The following is a 15761-nucleotide window of genomic DNA, read 5'->3' as shown; positions in this document are numbered from 1 at the left end:
CTTCAGTGGAAAGAAGGACAGGTGACATTTGAGTCGGGATTCTTCTTCCGTCTGAAGACGTCTGAAGAAGGGTCCTGACCTGAAACATCACCCATCCTTTTTCTCCAGAGATGCTGCCTGACCCGCTGATTTTCTCTTGCACTTTGCACCTATCTTTGGTATAATGCAGCATTTGTAGTTCTTTGTTTCTACATCTCATTAACCCTCTTGGCTTTTCGGATATGGGAGGAAACTGGAGCCTGAAGGAGGGTGCGCATCAACCCAAAACGTTACCCATCCCATTTCTCCAGAGATGCTGCCTGACCCGCTGAGTTACTCCAGCACTCTGTATACATTTACGTCCTTATCATAGATACTAGAGCAAGATCTTTGGTCCTTACCTTGGCAGTTCCACAGTCACAGTCTTCCCCCTTCTCTACAAAGTGGTTCCCGCAGATGGGTGCCGCCACAATCTCTTCCAGGCTGGGAACGTCACGCATGCACGACGCCGTGTGCGACAAGGTGAAGCTCTGGAAGTTCTGGTGACTGCACGAACTGAACTCTGTCGGCAAGGAAGCGCTATCGAGAAAGAATAGAAGAAATGACATTTACATGGACTCGCAGAGTCCTTTGGTGCAGAAAGTGGGCTCCTGTAAAATGACTAAAAAGTAGCCTGTCCAACCCCTTAAGAACTTTGTAAGTTTCTCTTAGATCCACCCTCAATCCTCTAAATTCTAGCGAATACAGTCTATCCAGTCTTTCTTCATATGAAAGTAATTATGTAACACAAACGTCTACTTGCTAATATCCATGTGTTTTAAGCAAAGAAAATGTTACAGAACATGTTATAAGCACTCAAGGCCTTCATATTGATTTGCATGGGTGTTAGGGGTAATGGTGTGGAGGCAGGAAAATGGGGTTCAGAGGGAAAGCCATGATTGAATGACGGAGTAGACTTGATGAGCTGAATGGCATAATTCTTCTCCTATACCTTATGAACATAGTTCTAGCTCTCCCTCGTTCACAAAAACTGTCTCAGAGAGTCTGAAGAAGGGACTCAACATGAAACGTCACCCATTCCTTCTCTCCAGAGATGCTGCCTGCCTCGCTGAGTTACTCCAGCTTTCTGTGCCTATCTTCAGTGTAATAGCCCATTGATTCCATCAATCTCTTGGTTCTCATCCATGAAGGGTTGATGGTAGAGTTACCCTGGTTATAGAGTCCAGGCAATGGCCTTCCAGCCCTTTGAATTGTAGCCAGGGGTGGGAGATTGCAACCTTCACGTGGTCTGCCCTGTTTCGACGAATGCAATCAACCCAACGTGCACAATCAAGTAAGATCAAATAGAACAAGTTGTCCTACAACTTTAGGTTACGCGGGAAGAAGAAGAAGAATTGTAGCCACAGATGAGCCCTGTTGTTCCAGGGTGGGGGGGGATTGCATCTCACTTACCTTAAGACCGGAGACATGATGCATGATGCGGATTTGCACAAGCAAGCACTATTGTCGTGATTCATGCCCAAGTTGTGTCCCATCTCATGAGCCATGGTCGAGGCAACTCCATGAACATTGGACGTATGATCCTTAGAAAAGACGTCAGACTTATCCACCCGTGATCGACCCGAGAGCATTTCCCAAACCCAGAACCTCTATTGCCAAGAGTAATTGAGTAATTAGAGATACGGCGAAGAAACAGGCCCTTCGCCCACCGAGTCCACGCCGACCAGTTCAATAATCACTTGTTCAATCCTACACTTGCAATGTTTCAGAAACATTTAGACAGATACATGGATAGGGCAGGTTTTTAGAGAGATATGGGCCAAAAGCAGGCAGGTTGGACTAGCTGAGCTGGGACATGCTCTTCATGTGGGCAAGTTGGGTCGAAAGTTGTTTCCACACTGTATTACTCTGTGGTCACCGCGTACACCAGCATTATCCTACACACTCAGGACACTTTACAATTTAGAGAAGCGAATTAAGCTACAAACCCGCATGTCTTTGATTTGTGGGAGGAAACCGGAGCACCCGGAGAAAGCCCATTAATTGGCTCGAGTAAAAATTGAAAATTGTTCCCACTATGTAGGTAGTGCTAGTGTACGGGGGGATCGCTGGTCAGCACGGACTCGGTGGGCCGAAGGGCCTGTTTCTGCGCTGTATCTCTAAAGTCTAAAGCTTAGTTTGGTTGTTTCATTTATTCTTGTCACTCGTACTGTATAATGTGGATAAATGTGAGGTTATCCACTTTGGTGGCAAGAACAGGAAGGCGGGTTATTATCTGAATGGTGTCAGATTAGGAGAAGGGGAGGTGCAACGACACCTGGGTGTGCTTGTACATCAGTCGCTGAAAGTAAGCATGCAGGTACAGCAGGCGGTGAAGAAAGCCAATTGACCTTCATTGCGAGAGGATTTGAGTTTAGGAGCAAGGAGGTCCTTCTGCAGTTGTAGAGGGTAATGGTGAGACCACACCTGGAGTATTGTGTGCAATTTTGGTCCCCTAATTTGAGGAAGGGCATTATTGCTATTGAGGGAGTGCAGCGTAGATTAACCAGGTTAATTCCTGGGATGGCAGGACTGACGTATGATGAAAGAATGGATCGACTGGGCTTGTATTCGCAAGAATTTAGAAGGATGAGAGGGCATCTTATGGGAACATGTACAATTCTTGGAGGATTGGACAGGGTAGATGCAGGAAAAATTTTCCCGATGTTGGGGGAGTCACAGTTGAAGAATAAGAGTAAGGCCATTTAGGACTGAGACGAGGAAAAACTTTTTCACCCAGAGAGTTGTGAATGTGTGGAATTCTTTACCGCAGAAAGCAGTGGAGGAAAATTCACTAGATGTTTTCAAGAGAGAGTTAGATGTAGCTCTGAGGGCATCAAGGGATATGGGGGAAAAAGCCATAACGGGGTACTCATTTTGGATGATCATATTGAATGGTCGAAGGGCTGAATGGCCTACTCCTGCACCTATTTTCTACGTTTCTATGTACCAAGATGCATTGAAAAGCTGTGTGTGCTAAAGGCTTAAAGCCTCAAGTCTAATAATTGGGAACAACCGTGCAAATTGGTTCAGGCAACTCATCGCATCAAGCCCGCTCTGTGAGTGTGAAGCGTACCTGATTAACCGCTCCAGAGCCCCCTGTACACATGGCTGCCACTTGAGCCAAGCCAATGGTGTCTCCATTGAAATCCACGTAACTGGAAATAGGAGACGACATTATGCGCTTAGTTACAAAGAAGGACCCGGCGTAGGGGGGGGGGGGGGGGGTGGGGTGGGTTTGGGGGGGGGGGATAGAACAAAGGAGGACTGTGTGGGTTACTTTGCAACTTCGACGGCCCCCTTTACATGGTGACTCTTTGCATACCTTGGTCATGCAAAATGAGGACTATCACTATGACTTATCTCAATTGACAATCAAGCATCATTCTATCACTCACTCCTTTTGTCCATGTGACTACCTTATCCATCACAGGTCTAACATCCCTGTTGTCTTTGTGAAATTCCAGGGGTGTCTTCAGGCGAGAAAGATGGACATGAGTTGGCTTTGGTAGATTTTTAAATTGTCCTAGTGTAGGTATGTTGCAAAAACCTACCTAAGCGTCACTGCAGATCTGTCCAAGCCCGTGTGCGTGATTTTGGCGCCGTTGAGAGGGGGGCGGGTTTAAAACGCGATTTTCCCTAGGCTATTCAAATCGAGCTTGTTCAGCCTACTTAGTTGCTGACGAAAAATCGCTGGGAGATTCTTTCGCTGGAGCTATTTTTTAATTTAAATGGTTAATTTAATTGTTATAGTAGGTTAAAAATTATCCTCTAAACCCGCGACCGCCGACAACGGGATGGATCTCACACAGGGGACAACGGAAGGTAGGTTGTTTATTTTTACATTAAAAAGGGCCTCTTAAGATCCCTTTATACAAAGTTTTATGTTGTGAGTAGCCCCATTAAAATCCCGCAGTATTTTTCTGGGCATTTGGGGTACAAATTCACCACAATGGGAACGTTCTAAACCAGCGAGTTCCACAGAGTTCCACAGGATCCCACTTGAAAGCTGATTTAAATGGCCATTAATTTACAGCAATTGAACACTAAATTCCTTCCATTTGGCCTATAAATTAATGTAAATGAGATTTAAAAATCATGTTTTATTGTGAATTCTTTGTGAATGTTATTTGGACACTTAGGCTATTTAAAAATGTTAATCTTTTTAAGAAATGGATAGATGTTTAGATCTAGTAATTGAAGTTTGGAATTAGCTACAATTGGGTAACTAACTAATTATATGCTTTAATTTCAGGTCATCCAAGTAGGATTGTTTCATATTTGTTTCAGAATGCTTCAATCTATAATAACTGAAAATTTCTTTCAGTTCTCTTAATTTTTAAGAAAGTTATGGCCATTTCACTGTCCTCGATCACAGCTTTTGTGTTAAGTCAATGGAAAATCAATAGGGAACAAGATGCTAATTTCCGAGTATGAAAATGGCCATAACATTTTTAATACTGAAGATATGAAAGTGAATTAGGTGTCAAATTAAACTTATTTTTGTGCTTTATCTGATGGGATAAATTGCAGACTTGATTTTTAAAATCTCAAAATGTTGTAACATTGCTACCTAGTGTGTAGAATAGTGCTTGTGTACAGGGTGATTGTTGGTCGGCACGGATTCGGTGGATCAAGGGCCTGTGTCCGCTCTGTATCCCTAAACTAAACTAAACTAAACTAAATGAACGAACTGCAAGGAAGCCACTGCCCTGTTTCCACCAGCACTTACGTGATGAATTGGATGTTGTCATGACCTTGCTTTGGTCGAAGGTGCTGATTGCGCCAGGACAAGACGTTTTTCAGAGTCTGGTCGGAATCTTTTAGAACATTTATTTTATCTTGCCTGGACCAGATCTCCAGACCAACCAGGGCCACGTGTGTTCTCAACGGCCTGTACAGCTGCGGAAAGCAACAAGTAAGTGTTGGGATTGTATATCATCGATTACGACCTCTTAGGACACTGTAAACTCCTTCAAAGGAGATTTGACATTAGGGCAATCACGGCTAATGTGGTTGGCACTGGAGAGTGGCACCTTGGTCCGCTGTGGACCTGATTGAAGGGCAAACACGCACGAGGGGCCAAATGGCCACTTTCTATTTCAATTGATGACAGTTTCATGTATTTTGGTAAATGTCAGGAAAAGAACGACGTGTCTTTGCGGACGACTGCGAACTGCACTTCCACCTCTGGGATAACGTTATGGATTCATGTTTCACTCTGTTCGTAGGGGATATCTGATAGAAGTACATCACAAGTATATCCAGCACCCACCGACCGACTGACTGATCGATCCATCGATTGATCCATCGAGCGATCAATCCACACCGATCAATGAATCCATCGATTGATCAAACCATCGGTCAATCAATTATGATAGGCATAGATAGGGTAGATAGAACCTCTCTCCCATGGTGGAAATGTTATGACTAGAGAGCCAATAGACAATAGGTGCAGGAGTAGGACATCCTGAACCCTGGCACCAGGGAGGCAACAGACCATCCTCGCATCTTGTCTGCCGCCACAGAATCTCCTGTCCGCTCCTCGGACAATGGAGTCACCCACCACTAGGGCTCTGCCCGACGTCCGTCTCGCCGGTCGAGTCCCATCTCCAGGACTGGAGCCACCGACGTGTCTGCCGCTCGGACTGGGAACGTTGTCTCCCCGGACAGTTCCCTAGAGGGCGTACCTGTTCTCATTAGGCACAGCCACCTGGGTCTTCTGCACTCCACCAAATATACAGTAGATGTAAGGTGAGAGGGTGAACGTTTAAAGGTGATGTGTCGGGCAAATTATTTGCATGAGAATTGTAGGTGCCTGGAACCTGCTACTAGAGGTAGTGGCGGAACCAGATAAATTAGTGTCTTTTAAATAGGTATATGGATATGCAGGGATAGGAGGGATTAAGGATTACATTCAGGCAGAGGAGATTAATTTGGCATCAGACATTGTGGGCTGAAGAGCCTTTTCCCCTCTGTACTGCTCTATCGAAGATAGACACAAAATGTTGGAGTAACTCAGCAGGACAGGCAGCATCTCGATTCCTTCTCTCCAGAGATGCTGCCTGTCCCGCTGAGTTATTCCAGGGTTTTGTGTCTATCTTCGATTTAAGCCAGCATCTGCAGTTCCTTCCTACACACTGTACTGTTCTATGGTCTATGTTCATTCCAGAGGGCTGGGACACACAACCAACTCTTCCCCGTCCCAGTGTGATGCTGAGGGAGACGGCACAGTCAGGGCCGACATCTATCCTTCAGAGTTGAGATGTTAAACGATATTTTCTTCCAGGAGGGTAAAATATTTCAAAGAACCAAATGGAAAGTAGCGGGGTTAACCTCTAACCAGGTTTGTGAAATCTTGTGGCATTGTGAAAAAAACACTTTGCCACTCAGCCTGGTTCATCACAGGCACAGCCTTCCCCACCATCGGAAGCATCCTCACGAGTTCCTGCCTCAACTGGTGGCATCTATCATCGCTACAGTCCAGTCCATGCCCTCTTCTCACTGCTACCATTGGGCAGGCAGTACAGAAAACCATAAGACCACAACACATCGGAGCAGAATTAGGCCATTTGGTCCATTGAGTCTACTCTGCCCTTCGATCATGGCTGATCTATTTTTGCCTCTCAACCCCATTCTCCTGCCTTTTTCCCGTAACTACTGGGGGAATGGCTTAGGGCAGTGGTTCCCAACCTTTTTTAGCTCATGGCCCCCTTGGAATCTTTTAATTTTTCTGTGCCCCCCCCCCCCCTGACATTATTAGTGGAAAAAAGTACTTCAATATTATAATACCTTCCATAAAAATATCAGTGTCTATTAATTGCACGTATATATTCTCTTTTATTCTATTCCACAAACATCAAAAATATTTCAACGACATAGATTTAAATTTATTAGAACTGAAATTTAGGAGGCAGCTCTGTGGCCCCCTTCATTGAACCTGTGGCCCCCTAAATCCCAATTTTTTTCTGTGGCCCCCCCTGAATATTTGCCATGGCTCATTTGGGGCCATATGGCCCCAGGTTGGGAATCACTGGCTTAGGGGACAGGCCTGTAGGTCATACTGTGGCCATAGTTGACAATGGTTCCCAATGAGCCAAAGAGCCAGGTTGCAATGGCAATTGTGTGTGATGGTTTTTGGATAAGGATGCAAGAACATAACAAAGAGAACCGTGAGAGACACAAAATGCTGGAGTAACTCAGTGGGACATGCGGAGAGAAGGAATGGGTGACGTTTCGGGTCGAGGCACTTCTTGAGACTCATACACAAAGAGAACTGTGAGCTGGATATCAGTCAGGGAAGAGTAAGCCACATGATTTATAACTGCAAGAGAGCCCTCTGCAATGGGAAGGGTCCTGGTCCAATTAGACTGTAGACGCACTGCAACAGGAGGTCAAGATTTTAGAGTTACTCACCAGGTTGATGTGATTGACGGCTTCAAACACCCTGCTCCGCACAGCTTCCACTGACCCGAAGTGTCGGAACTGAGAGGCAAGAAGAGGAGGAGCCATTAGACCTGAATCCATCAAGACGGCTTGGTAGCTTTATAGGGAACTAATCCTTGGAGCGCGGGAGGATGATGGGTGATGTAATAGAGGTGTACATGGATCGGGATAGATGGGTAGATGCACAGATTCGCTTGCTCAGAGTAGGGGATTCGAGAACCTAAGGGGTAACTTTTCGGCACATACGGTGGTGGGTGTTTGGAACGAACTGCCGGAGGAGGTAGTCGAGGCCAGTACTATCACAACGTTTGAGAAACATTTAGACAGGTACATGGTAGACAAAAGTGCTGGAGAAACTCAGCGGGTGCAGCAGCATCTATGGAGCGAAGGAAATAGGCAACGTTTCGTGCCGAAACGTTGCCTATTTCCTTCGCTCCATAGATGCTGCTGCACCCGCTGAGTTTCTCCAGCACTTTTGTCTACCTTCGATTTTCCAGCATCTGCAGTTCCTTCTTAGACAGGTACATGGATAGGTTTAGAGGGATATGGGCCAAACGCAGGCAGGTGGGACCAGTGTAGATGGGACATGTTGGCCGGTGTGGGCAAGTTGGGCTGAAGTTCCTGTTTCCACGCTGTATGACTTTATATAAAACATCGCACAGTTCTTCCTGTGTGTGGGCAGTGATGAGGAAGTGTTGCCCTCCTTCTTACACAAGCTACTGTGCTCTGCCTCCGTCCTGTCTCACAGAGCGCTATTAGCCATCTCATGACGCCCTTCCTAGAACCTAGCAAGCCGCAGTCTTGAATCATCCTCCAGCCCACACCATTACATTGTGGGAATTCCCGCTGAGTTACTCCAGCATCTTGTGTCTTTCTCATCAGGCAAGCCGGCCCCGTCCTGGGGGCGGAGTTGGAGTTGGAGTTGGAGTTGGATTCATGGGAGATTGGTCTTGGAGGGGAAGATGCTCCTCAAACTGCGGAGCATCCTGGGCAATACAGCTCACCCCCTCCATGACACACTGGTCAACCTGAGGAGCACCTTCAGCAACAGACTGGTTCCACCAAGAACGCCACAGGAGATCCTTCTTCCCTGTGGCTATCAAACTTTACAACTCCTCCCCCTTCTGTCGTGGGGTAGACTGAGACTGACTCCTATTCTTCCCACCCCTCCCTAATCTTTGTACATCCCCAAAGCCTTTCCGCTCGTTATTTCAATTTCATGTTTCATGTATTTTTTTTATGACTGTTGGCAGATAAATAGCGTTGGCATCATATGGTATCATTCCGCATCACAGCTTTATTGAAGGGAATGAAAGATGAATGTTTGGTTTTGGTAGTAAACATTGAGAGGGTTTAGTTTAGTTTAGTTTAGAGGTACAGCACGGAAACAGGCCCTTCGGCCCGCCAAGTCTGCACTGCCCAACGATCCCCACACATTAATACTAGCCTAAATATACTAGGGACAATTTACATTCATACCAAGCCAATTAACCTACAAACCTGTATGTCTTTGGAGTGTGGGAGGTAACCAAAGATCTCGGAGAAAACCCACGCAGGTCACATACAAACTCCATACAGACAGCACCCGTAGTCAGGATCGAACCCGGGTCTCTGGTGCTGCAAGCGCTGTAAGGCAGCAACTCTACCTCTGTGCCACCGATTAATAGACAACAAGTGGGACGCCTCAGTATGTACATGTATGATTGCCCACATTCCCCGGAGGTGTCACTGTGGAATTACCAATGGCACAATGGAACTCAGCTTGACCTACCTGGCCAACATACAACACAAACCACACTGGGTTGGGAAAGAGACACGAGAAAAATGTATTTCACCACTTTAATCAGACATTTGAATGGACCTCCTGTGAGCTAATGATTAATTTCACGATCTTCCAATCTACCTCACTGTGGCCATGTGGTTTTTAAAATCTGCACTTACATGTATTCTACATTCAGTTTCTTTACTTTTTGTTACACCACCTGATGTACACATGGCGTGGTATGATTTCCCTTAGCAGACAATACAAAGTTTCTCACTGTATCTTGGTACGGGTGAGAATTATAAACCAGTGGCAATAAATCACCAACACCAGAGGCACCGAAACCTTTGCCAACCCAATTCAGCGGAAGCCTCACTCACCTCTGCGTTATCTGCTACCACGAACATTTCAATGTATTTCATTGCCTTCAGGAAGTCACTCCTCTGCAATGGAAAGGTATAGTCAATGCAACATGACCCCAGCAATTTAGTCTTAGTTTGGTCTAGTTTAGAGATACAGCACAGAAACAGGCCCGTCGGCCCACCGAGTACGCACCGACCAGCGATCCCTGCACATTAACACTACCCTACACAGACTAGGGATGGTTTACATTTACGGGGTGAAGGAAGGAGCATTCACGTCGCGGCCCTGTTTCCACCAATCTTTCCACCAACACGCGCAAGAAGCACAAGAAGCGCAAGACGCCATATGCAGATGCTGAGAAGTGTGGCTGAACAATTTATAATCTTGCTATGTGAACTCGATAAGAAGAAGATTTACATTTATACCAAGCCAATTAATCTACAAGCCTGGACGTCTTCGGAGTGTGGGAGGAAACCGAAGATCTTGGAGAAAACCCGCGCAGGTCACGGGGGGAGCGTATAAACTCCGTCCAGACAGCACCCGTAGTCGGGATCGATCCCGGGTCTCTGGCGCTGCATGTGCTGTAGGGCAGCAACATCTACCGCTGCACCACCGTGACACCCCATGTTATTGTTCTCGTTGTTACAAAAGCAGTGTGCAAACAAATAAGAAATCTACCCCAATGTAAAGAAACAGCTTCACAAGCAATGCACACTTCACAAGGATGATTTACACGGATGTTGCCAGGACTCGGGTGCCTGAGCTATCGGGAGGGGATAGCTGGCTAGGACTCTATTCCTAGATGAGGGGTGTATTGGATCATGAGGGGAATATATAGGGTAGATGCATATAATCTTTTACCCAGGGTAGGGGAATCAAGATCCCGAGGACATGGGTTTAAGGTGAGAGGGAAAAGATTTAAAAGGAACCTAAGGCGTTACTTTATCACGGAGTTTGATGTGTATATGGAATGAGCTGCCAGAGGTAGTAATTGAGGCAGGTACCATAAAAACATTTAAAGGACATTTGGACATGCACATGGATAGGGCAACCTTTTCACACAGAGGTTGGTGGGTATATGGAATGAGATGCCAGAGGAGGTAGTTGAGACAGATACTATAACATAGAAACATAGAAACATAGAAAATAGGTGCAGGAGTGGGCCATTTGGCCCTTCGAGCCTGCATAACGCCATTTGGCCGTTACATAATACATTTGGGCGTACATGGATAGGAAATGTTTAGAGGAATATGGGCCAAACACGGGCAGGTGGGACTAGTGTAGATGGGACCAAGCATTGGGAAATGGGATGAGCTGAGATCTGGCCTCCATGAATGAAATGAGTCAACGGGCCTGGTTCTGTGATCCTGTGACTCTATGGTTAGAGGTACCTCACTTGCAGAGCCAAATGTCTCTTCCACTCTTGGCTCCAGGCTATCCCACGAAGTGTTGACCACGCCACACATGCTCTGAGGCATGGTGAGCTCTTCATATTTGTAGAGTGCATGTTCATCGCTGGCTGTTTCTTTCAGAGGTTCCATCAGATAACGTTGGCCCTTGGTGCGGATGTAACCACTTGAAAAGAAAGGCAAAGATCCAAAGATAATATCAGACTCTCCGGCTATGGTCAGAATTGTAAGTATGGACAAGAATGTCGAAGCGAGCGCCAGCCAGTCCAATCCAATGAGGCTAATCCTTTTAGCGCCACTCGTTACAAACCATCTGGTGGCACATTGTTACAGCTGGTCGAGCTGCAGCCTCACGGCACCAACGGTTCAATCCCGACCTCGGGTGCAGTCTCTGTGGAGTTTGCACGTGCACGAGCGGTGCTCCAATCTTCTCCCATATCCCAAAGATGTGTGGGCTGGAAGGTTAATTAGCCAATATAGTGTGTGGATAGTCAAAATCAATGAATTATCGAGTCCCACAATGTTAAAAAGACATTTGGACAGATACATAGATAGGAAAGGTTTAGAGGGATATGAATCAAACACAGGCAGGTGGAACTAATGGGGCATCTTGGTTAGCATGGGCAATTTGGGCCGAAGGGCCTGTTTCTTCAGCCCAAATTTCCCAAGCTGACCAAAATGCTCTATCTGCACTGGTCCCGCCTACTTGCATTTGGCCCTTATCCCTCTAAATCATTCCTATCCATATACCTTGTCCATATGTTGTTAGAGTACCCACCTCAATTGCCACCCAGGGCAGCTCATTCCATATACCCAACACTGTGTGTCTGAGTGAAAAAGTTGCCCCTCACGTTCCTATTAAATCTTTCCCCTCTCACCATAAACCTGTGTCCCCAGGTTCTTGATTCCCCTACTCTGGGTAAAAGACTCTGTGCCTTTACCCTATCTATTCCCCTCGTGATCATATATACCACCATGAAATCTTGGAGGAATTAGTATGAATGTGAAAAGGATAAAAAAAAAAGAATCAGGGCAAATAGATGGTTGAAGGTGAACATGGACTCAGTGGGCCGAAGGGTCTGTATATTGCGATGACTATCTGAATGGCTTCTTTGTTAATGTAGAGCCCCAGGCTGGGAGGTTTTGCAGGTGTCCTGACCTTACCTGAGCCCGTCACAGGTGCTGAAGCTGGCCGAGGAATCTTCTTCACCCTTTATGTAACCATGGTAATAGCAGTGATCCTAAATGTGGCAGAAAATAGGCATGGGGATTGTCAGCAATCAAGTCACCCAGAAAACTTACATTTAAAACAGGTCAATGAAGAGGTGCTCAACATTAACCAATTAATTTTAGGTAGTAGGAATAAAGGCGTAGACTATTTTCTACATGGGGAGAGAATCCAGAAATCGGAGGTGCTAAAGGACTTGGGAGTGCTGGTGCAGGATTCCTAAAAATGTCATCTGCAAGTCGAATCGGTAGCAAAGAAGGCAAATGCAATGCTAACATTTATCTCAAGAGGGCTAGAATATAAAAACAGTGAGGTAATGCTGTGGCTCTATAAGGTGCTGTCAGTATGGAGTTTGTACGTCCTCCCTGTGACCGCATGGGTTTTCTCCAGAGGCTCCGGTTTCCTCCCACATCCCAAAGACGTGAGGGTTTTTAGCTTAGGTGAGTGTGCAGGATCAAGGGGGGGGGAGTGAAGTTGATGCGACTGTGAGACAAATAGGTTGCAGGAGTAGAGGGGAGATGTGAAGGGGGTATGGGACTGATACAATTGCTCAGTGTGAACAGGCATGGGCTTAATGGACCGAATGGCCACCGTCTGAGTTACAGTAAGTTTACACATTAGCTTGTTGACAGCAGGAGGGTGTTAATGTTAGAGACCACAATCTCAACCAGTTCTCAGACCTAGATGGCACAGATAGGGCATTGTAGGGCAACAGAGTGGCACAGCCAAAGAGTCGCTGCTTTACAGTGCCAGAGATCTGGGTTCGATCCTGACTACGGGTACTGTGTGTATGGAGTTTGAACCTTCTCCCCATGACCACGTGGGTTTTCTCTGGGTGCTCTGGCTTCCCCCTGCACTCTAAAGGCATACAGATTTGCATGTTAAATCGCTTCTGTAAACTGTAACATTTTCCCTAGTGTGGAGGATGGGGCTACTGTCCAGGTGATCGCTGGTCGGCAAGGACTCGGTGGGCCGAAGGGCCTGTTTCCACGCTGCATCTCCAAAGCTTTTGCAAGCAGCAGGAGAGTTGGTGTCTACAATGCCTGACTGCTGTGCTGTCTGTACAGAGTTTGTACATTCTACCTGTGACTAAGTGAGTTCTTGCCGAGTGCTCTGGTTTCCTCCCGCACTCCAAAGACACACGGTTTTCTAGGTTGATTGCCTTTGGTACAGATTGTAAATTGTCCCTAATGTGTAGAATAGTGCTAGCGTGCGGGGATCATGGTCAGTACCAACTCGGTCGACCGAAGGGCCTGTTTCCACACTAGATCTCTGAAACCTAAAAATAGTGCGTGCTGGCTAGCCTGGGGCAAGAGTTATTTATTGAGTTAATCATCGGCTTAAAAGCAGGTTCCTTCGTCAGGTTCCAACATGTTTTGGACTGCACCACCAACAAGGACATTCACAGCCCCGCTGTAAACAAGATGTTCTGTGAGCTGGCAACGGCTGTCGTCTTAATCACCTTTCGTTAATTAAAACATTCTGTTTATTCAACCCTCTGTGAGACATAGAAACATAGAAGCATAGAAAATAGGTGCAGGAGTAGGCCATTCGGCCCTTCGAGCCTGCACCGCCGTTCAATATGATCATGGCAGATCATCCAACTCAGTATCCTGTACCTGCCTTCTCTCCATACCCCCTGATCCCTTTAGCCACAAAGGCCACATCGAACTCCCTCTCAACTACTTTCTGTGGCAGAAAATTCCAGAGATTCACCACTCTCCGTGTGATAAAAATAGTTCTCATCTCGGTTCAAAAAGACTTCCCCCTTATCCTTAAACTGTGACCCCTTGTTCTGGACTTCCCCAACATCGGGAACAATCTTCCTGCATCTAGCCTGTCCAACCCCTTAAGAATTTTGTAAGTTTCTATAAGATCCCCCCTCAATCTTCTAAATTCTAGCGAGTACAAACCGAGTCTATCCAGTCTTTCTTCATAATCGTGAAAGGCCTGGACAGAGTGGATGTGAAAAGGGTGTTTCTACCAGTGGGAGAGTCTAGGACCAGAGGGCACAGCCTCAGAATAAAAGGATGTACCTTTACTAAAGGAAATGAGGAAGAATTTCTTTAGTTGGAGGGTGGTGAATCTGTGGAATTCATTGTCACATTATCCATTGTCAATGGAGATTGCCAGATTCTTGATTAGTACGAATGTCGGGGGTTATGGGGAGAAGGCAGGAGAATGGGGTTGAGAGTGGAAGATAGATCAGTCATGATTGAATGGCGGAGTAGACTTTCATGGGCAGAAAGGCCTAATTCTGCTCCTATAACTGATTAACTTGCATTCCGGTTTGCTTGCCACCCTCATTCACCATCCCACTCTCACGCTGACCTACCTGTCTGTGGCCTTCACTGAAGGCAGACACAAAATGCTGGAGTAACTCAGCGGGACAGGATGTGGGAGGAAACCAGAGCACCCGGGGGAAATCCATGTAGTCAAAGGGAGAACATGCACACTCCACACAAGCAGGTAGGCCTGGGGTTGCTGGTTTGCTATGTTAATGGGCCTCTCCCCATAAGGAGACAGAGATGGGATTTGGACTCAAAGATTACAGGGAAGGAGCCAGTGATTATATCAGCCGTTGAAGGGTGAGCGGGCACAAGGTGTGTTGCGTTTATATTCCTCACATGCTAAAGGGGGGCAGAATGAAGAGAGGAGATTTAGTCATTCATTTTAAAACAGACCGATTTGGAACATGGAACATACAACAGGACAGCACAGGAATTGGCCCTTCCGCCCACAATGTTTGTGCCAAACATGATGCCAAGTCAAACTGACCTTACCTTCCTATACATGATCCATATCTTGCTCCACACAAAACGCTGGATTAACAGCAGCCTGAAGAAGGGTTTCGACCCAAAACGTCACCCATTCCTTTTCTCCAGAGATACTGCCTGACCCACTGAATTACTCCAGCATTTTTGTGTCCAGCTTCGGTGTAAACCAGCAGATGTAGTTCCTTCCTGCACACGATGTGTATCATTCTAGCTCCTGGACTTAAATGTGCGTATCTAAAAGCCTCATGCAGCAGCAAGCACTAGTGCATTAGCCTTCACCACCACCCCAGCAATGTGTTCCAAGACCCTCAACTTAAAAGAGGGGTTTCGTCCCGTAATGTTGCCTTCGCTCCATAGATGCTGCCGCACCCGCTGAGTTTCTCCAGCACTTTTGTCTACCCCCTCACCTTAAAGCTATGTCCAATAGTGCTGGACATTCCCATCCCTGGAGAAAGATTCCGACTGTCCAGTTTAGTTTATTTATTGGCACATGTACCGAGGTACAGTGAACAGCTTTTGTTACGTGCTACCCAGTCAGCAGAAAGACAATACATGATTACAATTGAGCCATTTATCGTGTGTAGATACATGATACGGGAATAACGTTTAGTGCAAGGTAAAGCCAGCAAAGTCCAATCAAGGATAGTCCGAGGGTCACCAAAGAGGTGGATAGTAGTTCAGCACTGCTTGTGGTAGGATGAAGGGCCTGTCCCACTTTCACAACCTAATTCACAACCTCTTTTATCGTGGGCATTTTT

General features: G+C 46.3%; 1 protein-coding gene across 2 annotated transcripts in view; it reads right to left on the bottom strand.

The window, feature by feature from the left end:
* Window positions 1-15761, bottom strand: part of adam28 (ADAM metallopeptidase domain 28) — a 57756-nt gene that overhangs the window by 27941 nt on the left and 14054 nt on the right. For both annotated transcript variants that reach the window (XM_033013835.1, XM_033013834.1), the window contains exons 5-12: window positions 12163-12239; window positions 10981-11164; window positions 9607-9669; window positions 7435-7503; window positions 4751-4920; window positions 3095-3176; window positions 1432-1562; window positions 381-558 (exon numbers count right to left, since the gene is read on the bottom strand). In XM_033013835.1, the coding sequence (XP_032869726.1) occupies window positions 381-558; window positions 1432-1562; window positions 3095-3176; window positions 4751-4920; window positions 7435-7503; window positions 9607-9669; window positions 10981-11164; window positions 12163-12239 (954 nt within the window). The remainder of the gene's footprint in view (window positions 1-380; window positions 559-1431; window positions 1563-3094; window positions 3177-4750; window positions 4921-7434; window positions 7504-9606; window positions 9670-10980; window positions 11165-12162; window positions 12240-15761) is intronic.

This window comes from Amblyraja radiata, chromosome 39, assembly GCF_010909765.2.
Source record: "Amblyraja radiata isolate CabotCenter1 chromosome 39, sAmbRad1.1.pri, whole genome shotgun sequence".
Lineage (NCBI taxonomy): Eukaryota > Metazoa > Chordata > Chondrichthyes > Rajiformes > Rajidae > Amblyraja > Amblyraja radiata.
This window is presented reverse-complemented; position numbering and strand designations above follow the sequence as displayed.